We start from the raw sequence: 21,578 nt of genomic DNA on the forward strand, positions 1-21,578 counted from the left end.
TCCACTAAGGTTGAGAATATTAATAAAAATTTTATAATGTGATGGGTAAAACATCTCATTTCTATTTTAATTTAGCATTTATTTAATTACAGTTATGAATAACATTTCTTTATCTATTGCTCCATTGTTTCTTTCCTGAATTACTGTTAATGTTCTTTCTTTCTTTCTTTATTTGATTTTAACATTACTTATATATACCTTGCTATCTTCTTGAAAAGACTTAAGGCAGCTTAAAGGTCGCATAAAATACAAAGTAGCAAAAATTAAAACAGAGTGAACTAAGAAAAAGAATACAAAGTCAGGAATGATGCTTAAAATGCATACCACAATGACAATAAATCTGTTTTTAGTAGGCAAGAAATTTGTCTTCAAACTCCTTTCTATAAATTAGCTCAGTAATGGAATCTTGTTACCATGTTCACCTTGACAATGGGCGGGGGGACTAATTGTTCAAGATAAATATAATTATCACTGGTATTAAAATATAAGATTTTAACTATTGTTATTATTATTTTGTGCCCCCTAGGTGTCAGACACTATGCAAGGTGCTTTGCTTAAATTACTTTATTTGATCTCTATACCTACTTAATGGAGGTAGAAGTACTATATTAACTTCATTTACAATAGTGCTTGGCGTGTGGGAAATGGTCAATGAATATTAGGTTTTCTTTTATTGTTACCAATATTAAGCATTTTAACATCCAGTAAAGCAAATACCTTGAGACTTTTTGAAAAGATTAACATTAATATATATAATATGCTAATATATGTTTTTTAAGAGAATAATCAAAGAAACAAGCAAAACAGTCCTTTGGGATTTTGATTGGAATTGCTTTAAACCTATTAACTAATCAAGGAAATTTTGACATCTTTAAGTATTCAGTCTCCCAGCTTGGTAATATAGTAGTTATTTAATTCAAACTATCTTTTATGTGTTGGAACATTAACAATTTTTTATTTTAACCCAATTTTTATGGAGGACATTTCCATGATCTATAATGAACTTTTGTTGCTAGGGTGAATGGGATGTTTCTCCCGTTATGTTTTCTATTTGAAAGTACATGGAGCCTATATGAAGTACAGCTTTCCCTAGAGTTTGATATTCTTTGGATTTTTCTTTTTCTGAGAAATGTTCTCTCTATAATATCTGGTGATCAAAACCCTCTATCTTGTTACTTGCCTGACTCTCATTCCTGTTTTCCTGGCTTTCCAATGTCATAGTTGATGAGACAGTTGCACTCCCCTCTCTCTAGCCTACAGGCTTCTGCACACGCAGCCCCATTACCCTAAAATGCTCTTCTCTAACATCCTCATCAACTTCCCTTTAACTCATTTATCTCCTTCAGATTTCAGCCAGACCTTCTTTCCCTATTCAGATCAGGTCACCTGCAAAGCTCCTAGTTTATGCTGTATTTCACTTCTCAGTGATTTAGCATGCCTTAAATCAATCATTGACTAATTTATGTGCTCCCTTGATTAATGTCTTTCTTTCCTACTAAATTCGATGTTGCGAGGACAGTGTCTATTTTGCTTACTCTTAAATTCCCAGGCACCTCGCATGGTGCTTGGACTAGAAGCTGCTGTTATTGGATGACTTAAAGAGTGAATGAGTGGTTTGGTGTAGTTCAGTTTCTTTCCCTTCACCTCAAATTCCATTTTCACTATCTTGTTTGCCTTGGAGTTATGGCATCCTTCCCTTCTTCACAGCCAGTTTTTATTATACGAATTCATACGTTTTATTGGGCAGCCACATGCTGTTATATGAAGATCAATAAAGGTGGTTTTTCTTATTTTGGGAAATGCTTCTCATTTCCTACTAGAGCTATGCCAGTGTCCTTTGCTTTAATATTTTTGGTTAAAGTTTGCTCTTGCCCTCACAGCATGTCTATTTTATTTTTAATATTTACTTGAATGTTCAGAAATGTGTTTCTAAAACAGTACTGTGATTTGCCTGAACAACAATGACACTAGCTTCCTATTCCCTCTATGGAGCTGACTTTTTCTTTTTCTTTTGTTTTTTATTAGATACTTCTCAGGGCTAAAGGGGGAGAAGCTGGAAAAGAAGTACCAGAATGTCCACTGAAATCAGCAAATAGCTAATTTTGAGTGCTTTCAGCTGGGCCAATTCAACTCCACGAGGGGAAGTGGAGCTTTATTTTTCAGTGAACTTTATGTTCTGCAAAGTTATTTTCTCATCCCATCTTAGATGCCAGCAGAACAGATGCCAATGGCTGAAAGATCCTATGAATGCCCAGATCCACTCCTTAGACCACAGACCCAAAGAGAGACCTCACTGGATAAAAATACGGCTGCAATTTCTATCCACTTGTCAATCATCCCCAAATGCTAAAATGACATGATTTGGATGATGAGGTGATGGATGCTTGATTCCATCTGTCTACTTGATTTTCTGCATTGCCTATAATGGATAGTGCTCTTTTACATTGAGGAAATATCTAAATAAGTTCTATTAAATTTGTAACTCATAAATTCTGCTTTCATGGTCTCATGCTTCAAGAGCCCACCCACTCTGTAGCATGAAGCTTGCTTCCCAGATGAGTTGGTAGGAGGCTGTAAGAAGCAACATATATAACTTTTAGTGTAAAATAGATTATTCTAGCAAGAATAGTTAAGTAAGGATAGAATCATCCTCTTGAACCTCATTTGCACAGCAGGCCAGCTCCTCTCCCTTGGGGTTATCTGCAAGAGCAGCCAGCAACAAGATTATTTCTTTCTTCCAACCCCCTATCAGGAAAAAAAAATTTCAACCTCCCGTGGCTGTTGCAACATGCAGCGAATCATAAATTTGTCTTTCTTGCACAGGCTTTTGCTTTTAATTTTATTTCTGATTCAAAGCAGTGGTTTAAAGCCAATGAATCTCAGCCCTGAAATGGTGATAAAATATTCACCCTCTTAAATCTTAACAGTTTTATTAATTGTGTTAAATGAATAGCCAGCATTCCAAACAATTATGATTAAGAAGAAAAATGGAGCTATTACTTCATTGTAAGTTATCACATATCAGGGTTGCAGATACATAGCTAGGACTCAACTTGCAGACAGACCATGTCTAAATATAGAGAATCACAAATCTTACCTTTTAAGTCAATAAGTTTTTCATTCAAACATATTTTTTTCCATAGAAATGTTTCATAAGTGGTGTTTAGATTCTAAGACTAATACCAAAAAACAGCCTAAATTTTGAGCTAGAAATATAAACTATTTACACAAAAGTAAGAAAAAACTTTTATTATAATTTAAAATATTATATGCAACAGAAATGTAGTTTTAAGAAAAGGGTAGCTGGAACTTTAGGGAGTTTCAGTTTTAGATTTGGTTTCATTTTAGATAGCTCTAAGAGGTAGAAACATCAGTTCCTTGGAGCAAATTCCTTAGTAAAATTCTTCTATTATTTTCAAAGTTTTAGGGCACACAATTATAACAGAAAGACTTGGAGAGATTATCTCAAGATAACCAAAGAAGTTATAGGAGGAAAGGAGGCAGGTATTCAAGAGCATTAATGGGGAGGCACAGGAAAATTTTCCTGAGACGAATTAACTGAGGAGAGTTGTATGCAGTGAATACAGGATGGAAATGGCAATGTGGTAGAAGGCGACCATCCTAATATCTGGTAGATGAGGGAGATAAAAGATTATGAAGAGAAATAAAGCAAATAGTAAGTAGTAAATAAAGCAGATAATCTTTAGAGTGTGACCATTACTCCATATAAAATGTTACCTCTCATTGAGATTGGGGACATTTTTGGCTTACAGCAAAAAAAAAAAAAAAAAAAAAAAATGCCCCAAAAGAACCACAGAGATCTATGACTTCTCTGTAAGCACTAAATTTGCCCTGATTAGAACTAAAATGCTATCAAAGTGAATTTGCAAAGTGAAAATGAAATTTTGAAAAATACTTCAAAAATTAAATCACATAACCTGTGACTTTCAATGGCAAACACTGCAATTACTTTTGCACCAACTAATAGTTTCATCAGACATTAAAACACATGCATGCTAATTCTCGTGGTTTGTTCTGGGCATGAATCTGCCTATCATTTCTGGTAATCACTGACAAGAAGGTAGGCATGGCAGGTAGGATGATTCCCATATTCACCTCGAAAAAATAAAATTCAAACTATAGAGTGGCATTTGTGGACCTGCATGACTTTACAGGTCACCCTTTTTCTTTATCTTTCACTTCATCGCTCCACAAATCCTATACTCCAAAGCCCTAGGACTCTTTATTCATGGTGCATTCCTTCAAACAGAGATTTTTCTCCCCATCACCTTCTCCCCTGGGGATCGTATACTCCCCTAGGGCTTTAATAGACAGTATTGCCTCCCTCCGCCAGGATTCTTACTAGCTTCAATTTCTCTCTTGAATTCTGGCCTCCCCCCATGTTTCCAAATGCGTGTTGGATTTCACTGTAATGTTCAAAACAGATTTTAAAATGCCATGTATGCTATGGAGCTGGAGGCCATCATCCTTAGCAAACTAAACAGGAAGGGAAAACCAAATACCTCACGTTGTTTCTTACAAGTGGGAGCTACGTGATGAGAACTCATGGACACATAGAGGGAAACAACACACACTGAGGCCTGCTGGAGGGTAGAGGGTGGGAGGTGGGAGAGGAACAGGAAAAAAATAACTAATGGATACGAGGCTTAATACCTGGGTGAGGAAATAATCTATACAACAAAGTCCCATGACAGAATGTACCAAACCTGCACATGCACCCCTAAACTTAAACTAAAAGTTAAAAAAAATGCCATGTGTGAAGCTGAACTGAGTGCCGTATTTTCTAGCCTGTGAACTGTTGTTTTCCTGCTTCCGTACCAGCATCTTCTCAGACACTCAGGCCTGCAGCTCTGAAGGCGTGACTCTTTGTTGCCTCTCTCAACCAACTAATTGCCAAGTCCTGCTGATTGGATCACAATATTTCTTGCATCCTTTCTTCAGTGACCAAACCTATAATTTCAGCTCTGTTCCCTTTCTTTCTCTTGTAATCTTGTCTGCCTGCTGCTGAAGCAGCCATCCTGAATGGATACCACCATACTGTGCTATTCCATTGTTCACAAATGGCCATGGATCTATATTGAAGTTCACTCTTCTTAGCCTGACATCAAAGATCCTCTGTTACCTCAATTAAACTTACTTTTTCCAGACTTGGATCCCATCTCCTTCCTCTCCTGTAACCCTCGTTGTGGCTAAATTAGATTTCTCATATCTTGCCTGTAATTTATATTTGATATTACCTATATAATTTATACTATATACCTATATACTTATAAGAAGCAGAATGAATTAATTGGATGTAATATGTTATATTATAAAATAAGTAATATATACCTTACAGGTAATATAAAGTATTACCTCCAAGTAATACGGTCTGCTCCTTCACTCAGGATGTCCATTTCTCCTCCCTGGACACACATTCTGAATTCTTACTATTCTTTAAGAATAGGCACAAATATTACCTTATGAATTAAACTTTTTTCTCTTCTAATGAATTGAAGGTGATCATTATTTCCTTGAACTTGAACGGTATTTCATCTGTTGCTAAACCTTGGCATATTTATTACTTTTAAGTTGTTTCTCCTTTTGTTTATATCTTTTCTCCCCTAATTGATTGAAGTCAAACAATTTGATTCATTTACCTCTGAATTGTTCTAATAATTTAGTGTAAGAAACAGGTACAAGCCCTCCTAAAAAAATTTAGCATGAATAGGAGAGAAGAACACTCATGTGAGTAACTACAGTATCATGAGAGTACATTCTGAGTGACTGAGGGGTGTGGAAATCATTTTTATCTTATATCTCTTGTTTGAGAGTGAGGACATTATGTCGTCCACATAATACAACATATTTGGTTGAAAACTAAAAAATTCTATCACAACAATTATTCCTCCTAAGTCTCGGTGTCAAACATCTCTTAGCTAAGTAATCTGGGTGTCCTTTTGTGGAAAAAAGTGAACCTACAAAAGAGATATTTTAACATAGAAACAACACTAGTAGACACATATCCATTTTTAGGAAACTTAGTGGAAATTCATTTATTATCTCAAATTGAAAATAGTTTAGATTTAGGTTTGTCCTATCTCATTAAGAACTCGCTAGTTGTAATGCAAAGTTGACTTTATCCAGTTCCGGCATTGTCTTGTGGACTGCGTTAGATTTATAAAAAAAAGTTCACCTCTTCATTCTGGTGGAGTAGAGGTAAAATGATTATTTCTTTTTGCTTAAAAATAATTTTATTGCTATGTACAGCTTGTCTTTATAATTTTATTTTAAAATACTTTAGCATAATCGCTGTTATAGCTTTTTCATGCATAGCATCCATGACTTAATTTTGGCAATCACTGGTTTTGATAAATGAAACTCTAGTTAATATTGTGTTCATCTTTTTACATAATAGCCTGAAATCTCTGCAACAGGCATATATTAGATTTTTTTTTACTAGATCAGACCAAACACTTTTAATTTTGAGCTAATAATTTAGGAGTCACATTGTTGAGATTCTCACAAACAGTCTAAGTTTCCAGTGAGACTGAAAACCTTCAGAAGATTTGCAGGACTCCTGGGGCAAAGAATGAACAAAGGCTGCTGATGCTAGTGTAGAGTGTGAATGTGGAGGCATCACTAACATCTCTCTTTAGGGTGATGTGTTTATTTATGCTAATGATTTTATTTGTGTTCAGTGAATTCCAGCTCCTAACATAAAGCCCTGAGTAGTCATTACAAAATTTCTTACCTAGTCAGTGAGGCATTGTTGGCTGAATCCTCTCATAAGGTTCAAGTCATTTATTGGGAGGTTTGCAATACATGGGTCAAATTTCTTATTTTTTGTTTCCAAAACAGAACTTACATCCAATTGGAACCATCTATGAAAAAATTTTAAAGCTGCCACCAGCCCTCTGGGGCATTCTATCATTTAGTAAAGATAGCTACAAATGTCCTATTTGTTGATGCTCTATGAAATTCATTTTAAATGTTGCATAGTAATTTATAGTAAATAGTTCAATACATTGAGACTTGGTGTGACAAGGGGTATTTGGAAAAGCATGTGAATGTTATATAATCTGAAAGGCTCAGCTTAGCTCAAGTTGCTTTAAATATGATATGTCCTGAGTGTGCCTGATGAACTGAATCTTTCTCCAATCCCTACTAAATGTATCCTGATATTAGAATGCACTGCAGCTTCAGATCTGTTTCCCATCAGGACTGCAGTACTCCCTTGAGCTCTGTTCTAATTGCCTTGGTCCTTGACAGTCCCCTCTTCTCTAGTCCCATTGGGTTGGACTAAGTTTTCTATAGCCCAGGTCACTTAGAGGGGCCCTGGTTCAATCCAGAGAGAACATGGACATGGCTGTCCTTACTTGAGTATCACCACTGCCTTGGCTGTTTACCTGCGCTCTATACTTCCTCTTCCCTCTACCCTTAGAGTCAGATGTCTAGGATATCAAGGGTACCCTAGATAGATAAAATCTTCCTGAATGTCCTTGGACTGCTGTCACTCTCCCTTCTATGCCAGGTGGTCAGCTGAACAGCTCTCCTTACTTTATAGGCCTTAGCTAATCCTGCCATCTCAGTCCAACACTCCTTGTTCTATACTCTGAGAATTCCCTAGTGGTTGACTTTGGATAGTTGTAATAAAATTTTAGTTCTTTCCATTGTATCATGTTTTAAGATGAAAATGATTCTTTACTATTTAAAATGTGGATCTTCCAATTTATTTTTATTAATTCCCAAGATAAGTCATTAATCAGTTTTTAAGGTCTGCTTTGGGTAAAAATACCTTATAAGACCTTTCCCTGTTAGGTGTGCTATCAGATGGTCAAATAATACAAGGAAAAGAAACATTAATAGATATTTCTACTAGAAAGACCTACTCTAGAAAAGACACCCACTGAGACTTCTGTTTCAGTTAATGAAACAATGAAATATTTAGTTAACCAGGCAACAGACTTTCGGACTAGTCTCTATACTTGGCCAAGAGAATATTCTTGTGTTAGATGGAGGAACATGGGCATACTACAGCAGAAGACACAACATGTGGAGTTATAATGGACAATCAAGAAAGCTAAAGTAAAAGGAAGTATTACCTTGGGGTCATGTATTCCAGAAAGCTCTTCATAGATCTTCTCACCTACCATGACGGCAGCCAAGTTGGCCGTGTATGTGGAAAGGCAAAACATACAGAAAATGGCCCAAAGATTCATTAGAAACCTTCCAGTCCAACATTTTGGGGGTTTGATGGCCACCGTTCTACCAAACAAGAGGGCGTAACAGACATTCAAGGCTGAAGAAAAGGAAAAGACTTTACTTCTATTTCGCCCCTTGGGAGTTAAACCAAAGGGACTCTTCCATTCATATAGAGTGAGGAAGATGGCAGTGATGTGCAGAGCCACAAAAATCCCCAGCCACATTGTCCAGTGGAGTGGCCACATGAAGGCTCCAATGGGAGCTGCTGTATCTCGGGTCCTCACTAAGATGCCCAAGCTGGTGGAGAAGAAAGGGCTGGTGAAATCTATCACCTGGCTCCGCGCAGTATTGATGCTGAAGGAAGTGACTGCCATGTGGGCAGTCCCACTCAGGAGATCACCCACCAGCCCAGTCCAGTGCCCATTTTTCCAGGCTCCATACTTTCCATCCCCTACAATATAGAGGTCGAAGTCAAAGTTCATGTCTTCTGCTATCTTTTCCAGCAGATCGATGCAATATCCGTAGCAGCACTTCTTGAATTTAATGGGCACTGTATCATTACTGCTATGGAGGCTGCTAAAAAGCCTGTCCAGTGTGGAAGAGTCATTAGTCATGGGGTCTAGACAGAGTTGGCCAGCAGGGCACAAGCCTTCATCATCTACCTCCCTTGTGAAGACAAAAGGATGCTCAATCAGGGTAACCACTCTCAAGTGTAGCTTACTTGGGTGTTGGAAGTAGGTTTTGTGTCTCTGGGCCTGCTCTGGCCATATTCCATAGTCCATGACGATCTTCCCCCCTTGCCAGCTGCCCAAGCGGGTCCACATTGGCTTTCCCATGGGGTCATGTTGAAGATTCCAGATGAAAAAGTTGTTTTCTAAGCTGATGATGGTGGAACCTTTTACTTTGATGGAACCACTGAGGCCTCTGAAAGTGGTATTAGCCAGAAACCTGGAAAAGAAGAGCAAAGTCAAAAAGTAAGAAACAGAAGAGAGACCAAAGACAGGAAGCCGTGTTCATCTTTGCTTCCCTGTCTTAATAAAAATAAATTCGTATTTTTATTTAAAATGACTTTGCCTATAGTTTCTTCAGAAATTAATAAGCTGGACTCATTTTCTATTATAGGAGTAAAATCCTATTATATTAAGCAAATGAGATTTCACTCTCAGGTTCTAATATTCTGGCCAGGTGCTTGACTCTTAATCTTACTTTAAATGTTTTTTTAATTCCTAGTCAAGAGATGTGTTAACCATTTTCTGTTGTAAACTGTTAATGACATATTCTTGCAACTTTTCAAGCTATGGAGATTTTCAGCATCTTTAACATATCCTACTTCTATTGTTGATTATGTTCAATTATAACTACATTGTCTGTCTATCATCTATCTATCTATCTATCTATCTGTCTGTCTGTCTGTCTATCTGTCTGTCTATCTGTCTATCTACCTACCTACCTATCTATCTAGGTATTTGGTACAGAGAATGAGATCAAAACGTATGCATATACTTTACTAATTGTTTAAACACTGCATTCATAACATTAGAAAATAGCCAAATCTTGTTACCAATGTTTCTTCTTGTAGAAGGAAATCAATTAACGTATCTGTCCCCATGAGGCTAGTTCAAGCTGCGTATTGGAGCTCATCCACAGAACAAAGAAAAAGATGATAAATCAACTTGCAGCTTTCAAGATAGCCTCAGGGTAGCCTCCATCTTAGTCTTTAGAAACAATTGGCCCTGGCTCTAAAGAGGGTTTCTGCCAGAAGCCACAAAAAGGAAAATTACCAACTAAATAATATACTGATTCCTAACCCTGTGAACTAGGGTACTTACAGTATACATTCTGATATGGACTAGACAGAGAAAACTAGACGAATAAGGCTTGGTCATAGCCTCTGTCTTTCTCAAGTCTGGGAAGATAAAAGAATAAGAGGTAACATATAAGCTTGCGGCATCTTAATGATGGCCTTGTGTTGGAATAAAAGCTGAGGCTTTGGCATCAGATCCACCTGCATTTGAATATTGGCCTAGCCACCTGCTAATGTTGGCCTTGAACAATTTACTTAACTCTATGCTTTAGTTTTGTCACCAGCAAAATAGACAAAATGATACTTCCTTCATTACAGGAGTTGGAAATAATTTATGTAAAGCACAAGCTACATCTAACACGGAACAAATATTCCAGATATGGCAACTATGATGTAATGTCATTCAAGTATTTTTCAGTCAAGGCTGTCTCCAGGTCACTTTTCCCAAGAATTTTAATAAAATTTTAAAAGTTGGAAACACCAAGTATTGTATTTATGATAAATCCATGGCAGTTACTCAAGTCATATTTCAAATTAAAAGTAATTAAATTGAAATGTAGAATGGAACAATGTAGGTATTTTGAACAATCAGATGCTGTAAGTGTAGGCTCTCAGCAAAACATATTCACTCATTTCCTGTCACAAATATTACTCCGTAAATTACAAATGCAAATAGAAGTACTAAGACATTATGTTGCCACAGAAGGGACATAGAGAAACCAGAAAGTGTGAAGTACATACTAATTTTCATTAGAGATATAAATGTAAATCACATTTCAAGATGTTACTATCAATAAATGCAGTGAAACTGTTCATTTTGTAAGATTGTGTGTAATGGTAATTATTCATGTTAGTACTCCCCAGTGGCACTCCACCACTTAAATTCTATTTTGCAAGTAATGAAGTCTTAGCTATCTAAGACTTTGAAATAGTTTTCTGCTTCTTTAGAGAAGGAGCCAAATCATTAACATATACAGATTAATCAATTGATAATTACCTAGGTACTATAAGTGAAAGCTGATACACTTCTTTATAAGAAATCTACTTTTAGATTTGTTAAAACACACACATACACACACTTGCTGATATAGGAAATAAACGCTTAGTAGTAAGTAGGTTAATTTCTTCTGGTCAATTTACTGATCAGGAAAGTAAAGAGGAAGTTGTGGAAAGAAGAACGCTTCATTATTTTAAGAATGTTTGGGGCTTAATGATTATAGATTCTTAACTGGATGGTCCCTTGAGAAACTACCTCTAAGTATGTATTTAAACCATCTCAAAAAAAAAAAAAAACAAACCCATCAGAAACCTCCAGAGATTATACAACTCCCTCATTCCAGTAAAACCTATTCCTGATTATTCGTATTAAATAACATTTAAGATGGCCATGACAGAGGGACAAGGCCCAGTTGTCTTTGAGGCAGTCATTTTCCAAAGAAGGCAAATCAATATGGACCTCAGTGTCTCCAGAGTTCTCAGCCCAGAAAACCTAATGCTCGTTTCACTATTGGCTCCAAAAAATTGGGTCCCAGAGAATCACCACTTATGACGGATTATTTGTACCTGTTTTATTTTTAGTCTTACGATAAGGGTGAATCAAAATAATCTCCTGAGAGCTTTAGCTATAGTCACCTGCACTGATGGAGTCATGATGCATAGCAAAGTTCAAATGCTCACTATGTTAGTTAAAATATCAAAGGGCTGAAATCCTGATTTTGCTTACATTGGATTCTATCACATTCCTTTTTTATCTTGTCTTTTACTCTTCTTGGATAAACAAGAAAAAAAAATCAGGAATAGTTTTACTGGCACATAAACTGATAAACTTTTGGCACTGTTCCAACACTGGAATTACAGGGATGAAAGACAAATTCATTGGTCTCAAGAAACTCAAGAAGCTCAAAGTCTAATTCTGGGGAGAAAGAAAGTGAGTGGGCAATTCAGACCCAGATAATGAGCATCATGACAGAGGTAAATCTGGTGCCATTGGAACAGACAGCAAGAGCACCTGCACATTCTACCATAGGGTGCCAAGGGAAGCTTCCCAGAGGAGGAAGTGCCAGAGCTGAGTCTTGAAGAAGGAATTACAGTAAGCCAGGAAAAGAAGTTGGGAAATGATGTTGTCATTTCAAGGAGATACAAACCCAAAGGCTGGAGACAGAGAGTGTGAGCTGTTTGAGATGAAAAATAAGGAGGAAGATGGGAATGGGAAATGAATTCCATCAGATCTGAGGCTGGAGTGAAAACAATGGGGAGCCACTGAGGGGAATTTGTCTGGGGAGAGACAAGATCATTAGATTTAATTTTAGAATGATGTTTTTCCCTTGCTGGTTATATAGGACATAGCTTGGAAGGAGGAAGGGATTAAACATAATTCCACATGTGAGGAACAGTGCTGCTTCTTTCTTTCTTTTGCTTCCTCTCTTACTCTCTGTCTGCTAGTTTCATAAAGGGCTTAAAGTGGTAAGGGTGAAGTCAGTAGCAGAAGTGGAGAGGAAATGGCATAATCAAGAGACATTTCATCTTTAAAAAGAAAAGTAGTGATTTAACAGGGCCAAATGCACAGGCTTGCAAATTTGACTAAAAATGTGTGAGACTTGGCTTGACTGTAGGTCCTATAAATAAGACCTGATAGTATTTAGTTGAATATAAACTCGGTGTAAGCCCATAGAGCAATGTGGGTGTAAAAAAGTAACCTTAAGTTCCTTAATAAATGTTTAGAGCCTGGATCAAAGGGAACAATAGTACTACCATTCACTGTGCTGATCAGGTAACTGCTCCAGCCTGGATATGAACCCTAAACAAATCTTCCAGATTTGGGAATGTTAGGAAGAAAGATATGAAGGTGGAAAATGTAAGAGGAGGTGGTAAGCATAACAATCTGATTGGAAAGCAGGGTAGAAAAATATTAGGAAATAACATAGGGAAGGCAGGTTGCAACTAGGCTATAGAGGCCTCCTGTCCCTGTTTTATGAGATTGAATTTTATTTTAGTAGGAAAAGGGGAACCATGAAGATTACTGAGCAGCATAATGACTTTAACAGAGATCGACATTAGTATTATTGGTCTGGAAGCAAGTAAAATGCATATATAGGAAGGGGAAACGGTGACTAGGAGACCATTTACAATATCTTTGTCATGGTTTGATAAGAGCCCGGATCTCACTCCATGAGTGGGAACCTGGTTTTGTGAGTGTTTAACAAAGTAGTTCAGGTATTCATCTTTTTTATCAACAAACATCCCAAGATACCATTCTCCTTAAAAGAATGAGGTTCATTAATTAATTTTTCTTTATCAAAAGCTCCCAATATGTCACTAATTAAGAATGGGTTGATTTGCATAACAGCTGAGATAAAATCTGCACTTTGCAAATTATTTAGAAAATGTTTTTAAGATAGTTCACAGCATAAGCAAGATCAATATTTCATATATTTGAGATATATTTTAGAAGCCATATTGCATGCAAAATTTTGACATACTAGTGAAAGGATTTTCTTATTTATTCAGCATAAAATGAGCAACACATCACACATTCAATTATCTATTTATTCCACAATACTCACTATGTGCCCGGCACTGTCCTAGGTGCTGGGAATGCAGTAGTGAAGTAAGACCACAATCTATGCAGCTTATATTCTATTGAAGGAGACAGAATACATAATGATAAATAGGTAATATGTATGGGATTTAGACCTGTCCCGATGTTGACATAGGGTTTTTTTTTTTTTTTTTTTTGTAATTTTAAATGATTTGAGCTTTGATTTGTTGTATTTTTCATGTATAATAACCTGCTGCTTAAGTTTACAGCCTGTTTTGGGTGCTAAAATACTGGCATATTTGGGTAAATATTCTATGTACTAATCAAAATGAATGTACATTCTCTGTGAAATGTTAACTGCAGTGTTTATCTTAATGTATTAATTACATTATTCATATACTATTTTTACTTTTTGTAACTTGCTCTAAAATTTGCTAAAGTTAAATAAAAATCTCCCATTACAAATAATGTTGCTCTTTTCTTAAAGATTTTAAGAACTGTTGCCCCCCTGATTTTTCTTGTCTTATTTGGCACATACAGTTTTGTTAGTCTTATGTGTTTATGTTTATTATGAATCTGTGTTTTTCCTTGCTTTGGAAATAGCTCTGAAATAATTCCATTGTTTTCAGCCTTCATTTTTGGCCACATATTAATCTACTTTTATGTTGTTTAAATGTATCACCATCCTCATGTGTCTTCTTTCATGACCTAGTTGTTTATAGATGACATATTTATTTCTACTTAGATCATTTTTCACTCATCAACTTGTCTCTTTGGATATCTACCTCTTCTTTTTTTGTGGCTTTTAAATTGCCCTATTACCTTTTCTTTTTTCCTCTATTGTTACCTTCCATTAATCATATCTTTCTATGATTTTGTTATGCAAGGTCTTAAAATTAATTTTTACCCCTAGGAACTTTCTATCATTAAACAGATCAGTATCTTCTTTCTCTTATATCTTGAAAAACTAGCTAAATTTCTTTTACCGTGATCATCTCATCATATTTGATATTTTCCCCTGAGGAATGACAGATTCGCTCATCCTGCATCAAGTTCTATCAATTTTTTTGTCTGTGAGAACTTTATTTTGATTTTTTGCTTTTGCCTGATTAGAAATCTTTAGCAATATTATTGCTAATAAAATTCCCTCACACTCCCTTCCTGTCAGCATCACCTAATTCTCCTTAGGTTTACAGGGTTTACTTGTCAGGATTACTTGCTCCTACACATGGAATTTAAGTATCTGCTTCTTGGTTACTTTTAATTTAGCTTCAGATCTACCAACTACTGACATGTAGTAGAAAACCCAGCTCAGTAAAGTCCTTTTCATAGGAGACAAAGGAATATTCTTAAAGCTTTCCTTTCCATTTTGTTTTTTCTGGGAGAAAGAGAAACTTGAGATAGGTGCTCAGTAATCCTATATTTTCTTAATGTGATTCATATCTATGATGAATCTTCTAATTAAGAACTCACATTCTCTAGAGTTCTACACTTTTGCATTTGTTGCAAGTTCTCGCTTATGCAGTCTTTTTTTTCCCCTGCTCTTTTTCATTCAAGCCCCAAGCTATTCTCTCTTTGGATTGTCTTTTAGAACTCTTACAGCCAATTTCGATATTTTACAATGTCCACGGATCTCCATTTATCTGAATTATTTACTATACATAGTTTACACTGGTATTTTTCCATGTGTATAATACTTCTTAATTTTTCAGAGATTTCCCCTAAACTCTCTGATTTTCTAAATTATTCTCATTTTACGTATCTTCCTCTGACTTCCTTCCCTCCATTATTCTGTTTCTGGCATGTGGGTTAATCCACAGTTAGCTCATTATTTCTTTAATATTTTTTCTCTTATTATTTTTTCTGAATTTTATTTTTTCTCTTTCCCTCCCTCTCCCCCTTTTCTTTTTAGTGGTCTTTGTATAGTGGAAATGTCAATATTCTGTCCTGTTAGTGGGAGATCTTGTCTTAAAGCAGCTTTTTGACCATTGTTAGTTAATTTGACCATTGTTAGTTAATTTACTGTGTGTCGCCATTCCAGCTCCCTTCCCACTGCCTTCTGAGATCCATCTATTTACTTCCCTTTATTTTCTTAATGTCTCCTTTACAATTTTTCCCGTTTCTTACAGCCCTAGGGAACTTCTCTGTACTTGATGGTGAGTTGTTACTAGTTCAGCTTATATTTTGTGGCTTGTTTCACCAAAGCTGAGCCCTGTGGTATCTGCCTTCCTTTTATGATAACACGAATTTGTCCATTTTAGCCACAGAGCTTACCTGTGGTCCAATTCTGTTCGATTTTCTTCTCCATATATGGGATAGCTCTTCAAATTAAACATTAAATGTGAGTGATTTCTTGAGTTTACATGTAAAACGTCTCCTTGACTGTCCTTTTGCTACCCTAAAGTATAAGCATTTGGCAGTTTATTCATCTCATCTTTTTAGACTCTAACGTCCTCAAAGGCATGGATTTGGACCTACTCCACATTTGGAGAGCAGTATCTTCCACAGAGTTGCTGTTCTCCCGTTCCTACTGCTCTGCTTCATAACACTGCAGGCTGTCAAGCTGAAAGAGGTTTCAGCGTTTGTCTAAGTACCTCTCTCACTGAGTCATCTTTGACTCTTAGGCACAACACAGTGCTTGGCTGGGGTAACTGCTCATTAATATTTTTGGGTATATGCAATTAAACACATGTCTTCTGCTCAAATCAGACATGTACCTCCTAAAGTGATCTTCATCACTTTGGCAGAAGAATGGGGATCACTAAGGCAGAAAACAGTTGTATTTGTAATTTACAAATGGTTTGAAGCATTAAACTTTCAAGACATTTTCCCCCTGAGTAATGGAGAGTATCAAAAATTGAAATTAGTTCAATGGGGAACCTCTCTGATGAGAAGGAGTTTAACGGGATTTGGAAACTGCTAAATTTCCTTCCTTAGAACAGAAGGCCCTGTACACTATAATCCCTGATTATATCATCTTTTCCTTTTTTTTGTTTTTACTTATTTTTATTTTTAGTAGAGACGGGGTTTCACTGTGTTGGCCAGGCTGGTCTCGAACTCCTGACCTTGTGATCCTCCCACCTCGGCCTCCCAAAGTGCTGGGATTACAGGGGTGAGCCACCGCGCCCAGCCCTATGTCATCTTTTAAAATAGCTCATGTTTTAAAATAGATTTCTATCAGTTAATGGGCAACAGCAAGTTAGTAATATATTAAACATCTATGTACACATATCTGAATCATTTGGGTCTATGTTTTGTCAATATCTGCAAAATTCAATTACTTACAGGTAAAACTGTAGGATGGAAGCAGAGCTCCTGTCCTCTTGAAGTTTTCATCAAGAAGAGAAAAATACTAATCTATGGGCTGGGGGTCATAGTTTACTACATGTTTTGTGCTGTGTTACTATTGGTGTGCTTGAGGGGTTTGCTACTTCAACAAATCATACACATGGACATGTAATCTCTTTTTCTTGCTTGCATGTGTTGTAACTGGCAAGCTGGCACTTTTTTCTCTCTGTATTTGCTTCTCTGATATGTCACCTAACAGTTTGATTTATTCCATACCCCTATATCATTGTCCTTACCTTTTGCTTTTTGGTATGAACCTTGACTCTTCTATACAATTATAATCTCTGCTTAGCCCTTGAACTGTTCTTGGTCACATTGTGTAATATCCCAACTCGATTTATTCTGGCTCTTTGGACCTGGCCCCAGTGCTAGCCAAGGTGTTGATGTTCCTTTAAGTATTGTCCTGGCATAGCCCTGGCAATAAGACATTATGCATTATTTACCAGTCAAACGTCTATCCTAAGGGTTATAGGTTATGCAGATTGAAGTGATCTTGAGAGATAAATCTGAAAATCAGAACAGCTTCAGAATTACTCTGTACAGTTTCATACATTTTGGCAGATCTCCAGATTTTATAGTAGATACACACAAAGTGAAAAAGCCAACAATTTCTTCTAAAGCAAATAAAAGCTTGGAGGCTCTCCTAATTGGGAAACATTCCACAATTTAAGATCTGCTGAATCCTAGATTAAGTAAATTTGAGCTGTATTCATCAAACTAGGGTCTTGAGGGAATACACATTTTCCAGTGTCCCTTATGTGAGGCCCTCCCCATGACTTAGGAAAAGTTTTAGACTCATCTCTTGGCATGACTTAAGTGACCTGGAGGGAGAGGCAATTTCAAAGGATTTCAGCCAGATTCCACTGACAAGGATTCCTATTGAAAACATCTGAACATACAGACCTTAAATGTTGATTCCTGAGATTCATGAACCAAAACATGTGTTTACTAGAAGTATCAACACCTTGGTAGCTCTAGCAGAGAAAGTTAACCTAGGAGTAACAGTTGGATATACTGGATCAGCCACAAGCCGTGCGTTCTTCTTGGGCCTCCAGGGAGCTAGTGTGTTAAGCAGCCTCCAACCCCTGGCTTCCATGTTCAATGCAACTGCATTTCTTTTAAATACATGTTGAAATATATGGGTTAACCAGTTTGTCTTGGTAGAGGTCCTTAGGACAAGAATGCTTATATATGAATAATCGCGCCTCCTGATTTATATAGCTTTGGGTTGAAAGAATATAAATTCAAAAGTAATAGTGTCCCAGTTAAGGAAGGCTTATACTAATTCTGAAAGAGCTTGGATTGTGGATTTAGATAAACTACTTTAAATCTTCCTCTACAAAGTACTATCTGAATGACCTTAGGTATACTACTTAACTTTTGAGATAGATATCCTTATAGTTAAGGAAATTAAAGTTTATGTCAGTTAAATAATTTTAACATGGTCACAGTGCCACCAAGTTATGGTGACAGTGGACAGGAATCTCCAAAATTAGAATCATAGCATGCAGCCTCAAGTTCTTCTGGAACTTTGCTAATGTTCAGGAATGAATTGTGATGATTATCAATTTACATGTTGGGTTTTCTGAATGGACATTTGTTTGATTCATTTTTTTTGAAGATTTTCTAATTCTTCACAATACCTGGCACATAATAGGCTCTTAATAATACATGCAGAATCAGTAATTAAAACATTTACTCTTAATAAAAGGCCAGTGAATACTGATATTGCTTGACCATATAAACTTAAAGATAAACATAGTTTGGAGGGAAAAGAGCCTCTAGTGCATTGAATCATAATTCAGGGTCAACTGAGGAGGGAGGGCTAGAAACGCCAGCATCAGCAGAGTATAATTACCGGTATCAAGGGTGTTATCCCAATGAAGAATAATAACCAAATAACCAGGTTAAGGAAAATGGATACAGCTATGAACAGTTAGATGAGTATGTCTTCTCCTGATGGAAGAACAGAAGAACGTTGCTAGCTTCCTGACAGCACAGCCTCCTGTCTTCTATTCCTTGTGTCTCCAGACAAGGACTTGACCTCATGTTAGTAAATTTCAACAAATATATGTGAACAAAGGAATGAATTGATCACTGCCTACTTGATTCAATTCTCACGGGATACAGAACAGAACTGCAGAAGCTGTTCAAAGAAGAAAGTCAGAATTCTACAGTCCAATTAGAAGCTAGAATAAACTGTCAGGACTATGACTAATTAGCCAAAGGGTCAGGGACTTCTCAGGCCAAGAGGAACAAGGTGTCTGTCAGTGTCCTTGTCTTAGAATTCTTAAAGAAAAGATAAATGCCCTTGTCTAGATTATGACCAATGCATGGAGCGTTCTCTGCAGGAACAATGAATTTATTAGCACTTAGGGCCTTTAGGCAAGCATGGGCAAATCATAATCCTGGGAACAGCAGGTAAATTCTCAAACTCCTATTCACTTTCCCCAGAGTCCAATGTTCGGAATGCAGCAAGGGAATAAATGTGGGCAAGGCTGAAACCAATTTTGAGAAATAAAAGCAATGTTTATATCTTAATGTTTAAAAAAAATTCCTTGCAAGGCTGTTATACTGTGTTACTTCATTTGGTTAATTTGTTATAGGATTATGATTTTTTATAAATATGTGATGGCTAATGTTCTGCCATTCAGCTGACATCCACTCTGGTTATAAAATGCAAATGTCTTAGCTTGGCATAAAATCTCTGTGTGGTATGTTATCAGATTGACTACTTTTTCAGAATCATCTTGAAATATGCAATTAATGCTCCAACCGTGCTAAATTTATCTTTCAGGTCTTGGTGAATTTCTATATGCCATTTTCTCTGTGAATTTGTTACAAACCTGAAAACCCTTATTCATTTACAGGATCTAATTCCAGCTTTTTCCCCCTCATCACCAAATCTCTGAGAAGAGTTAATTAATTGTTTCCCTCTGTAGAGCTGAATATATTCTTATAAATACACATCCCATTGTTTTATAACCATTTACTTACATTTTGACCTCATGCACTAGACTGTGAGCTCCCAGAGGTCAGGATTCAAGTCTTCATTTTGTCTACCTCACCCTAGTTCAACACATGGTCATTGGCTGGGCAAAAACATCCATTCATAGACACTTCTAAAGGTATTCTCAAAATATTATTCCACTAATAGCTGCTCCAAGTAATTAACATTTAAAAAAAACAACTTGTGAGTATATTGTTGAAGATTATGCCATGAACTTGATCCCTGAATGTTTTGTCTACATTTAGTTATGATGGACATTTGCTCTGGCATGTGGGGACCTACGAAGAATGAAATCTCTAATACCTGTAATTATGTGTATGTAGTCTGCCATGAGAAATGACTTTTCTCCTCTAAAAGCCGAGCTGAAAATGCCATGTTTTTGGTGATTTCATTAACATTTTAAGATGTTAACAGTTCTGTCAGCCCAAACTGAAAATGACTGTGTAAGAAATGAAAACTTGCATAACTCTGACATTCACTATCCATGGCTCATTATCCTCCCGACTTTGATTACGCAGTGAAGAAGTGGGGTCAGCCTTACAAAATTTAAGAACAATTAAGAAAATTACTATATGCAGATGTGACTTATGGACTGAGAATAACTAACTTTCTAAAAGACTGTATTAAACAAAATAAATAAAGATGATGGAAAATCCACAGATGTTTTATGGCTTAAGGCAGCTTTTCAGTTATTCATTATAAAGGCTCCTTGCCGGCTTTTGCTCATTTCCCTTGATTCGTTCCTGAACACTTTTCAAACTCTCTCTTTGCCTGTATCCCCCAGGAGTTTAAAAAGTCATAGGCATACTTCCTGAAGTTCTTTGGGTTCATTTCTCAAACACATTCATCATGATGAAAATATTGTAACTGACCCGTTGTAAATTACTGCTGGGCTTCAAACCTAAAAATCTTCTTTTACAGCTTTCAAAGTTTGTGAGTAAATAACTACTCTTACATGCCACCATAAGGAGGGAGGGAGGGGGAGAGAGAGAGAGAGAGAGAGAGAAAGAGTACGAGAGAGAGAGAGAGCACGCAATAGTGAGAGTGAGCAAGTGAGTGAGAAAGAAAACCAAACAGAAATCATCCAGTAAATATCTATGTAAATTTAAATAAGTACTTATTTAATTTAGACAATGTCTACCAACCACTCATTTTCATCTATAGCAACAGATGATGTAGGATGTAAATATAACAGAAAGTTACCTCTCCTTCTTTCTATGTCAATTTCAATAAATATCTATTAAGAGCCTACTATATGCTAGGCATTGGACAAGGATGAATAACAACATCTCCACTTAATAGAATTTATATTCTAGCTCAGCAATCCGACACATAGACACATAATGATAACAGAATGGACCAAGTACCATTGTATAATTTTACATACAAAATGCCGTGGGATCCTTGTGGGAGGAAGAACATAATTTTAGTATAAATTAAATCTTGAGGAGCCAGAAAGATCAGTTTGATCTTGGTAAATGAGACCCTAAAGTATATATAACTTAAGTCAACAAATATTCCCCTCTATAGTTTCTAAGCATTTTTAGGATCCAAACAGAATCATTTTTCTTGCACTCTCCATTTTACATGAGACAGAAAGATGCTAAGCATCTCAAGGTAGTTTTCGTAAGTGGTTTTTCCTGGCTGCTGTTTATTACCATCCTTCCAAAACA

The 21,578-nt window shown here is 36.4% G+C and overlaps 1 protein-coding gene across 1 annotated transcript in view; it reads right to left on the reverse strand.

Moving 5' to 3' along the window:
- GRIN3A (glutamate ionotropic receptor NMDA type subunit 3A) overlaps positions 1 to 21,578 on the reverse strand; it is a 164,952-nt gene that overhangs the window by 83,327 nt on the left and 60,047 nt on the right. The window contains exon 3 of the mRNA XM_032240229.1: positions 8,106 to 9,153. Coding sequence (XP_032096120.1) covers positions 8,106 to 9,153 — 1,048 coding nt within the window. The remainder of the gene's footprint in view (positions 1 to 8,105; positions 9,154 to 21,578) is intronic.

This window comes from Sapajus apella, unplaced genomic scaffold (genome assembly GCF_009761245.1).
Source record: "Sapajus apella isolate SASKATOON/1434 unplaced genomic scaffold, GSC_monkey_1.0 scaffold46, whole genome shotgun sequence".
Lineage (NCBI taxonomy): Eukaryota > Metazoa > Chordata > Mammalia > Primates > Cebidae > Sapajus > Sapajus apella.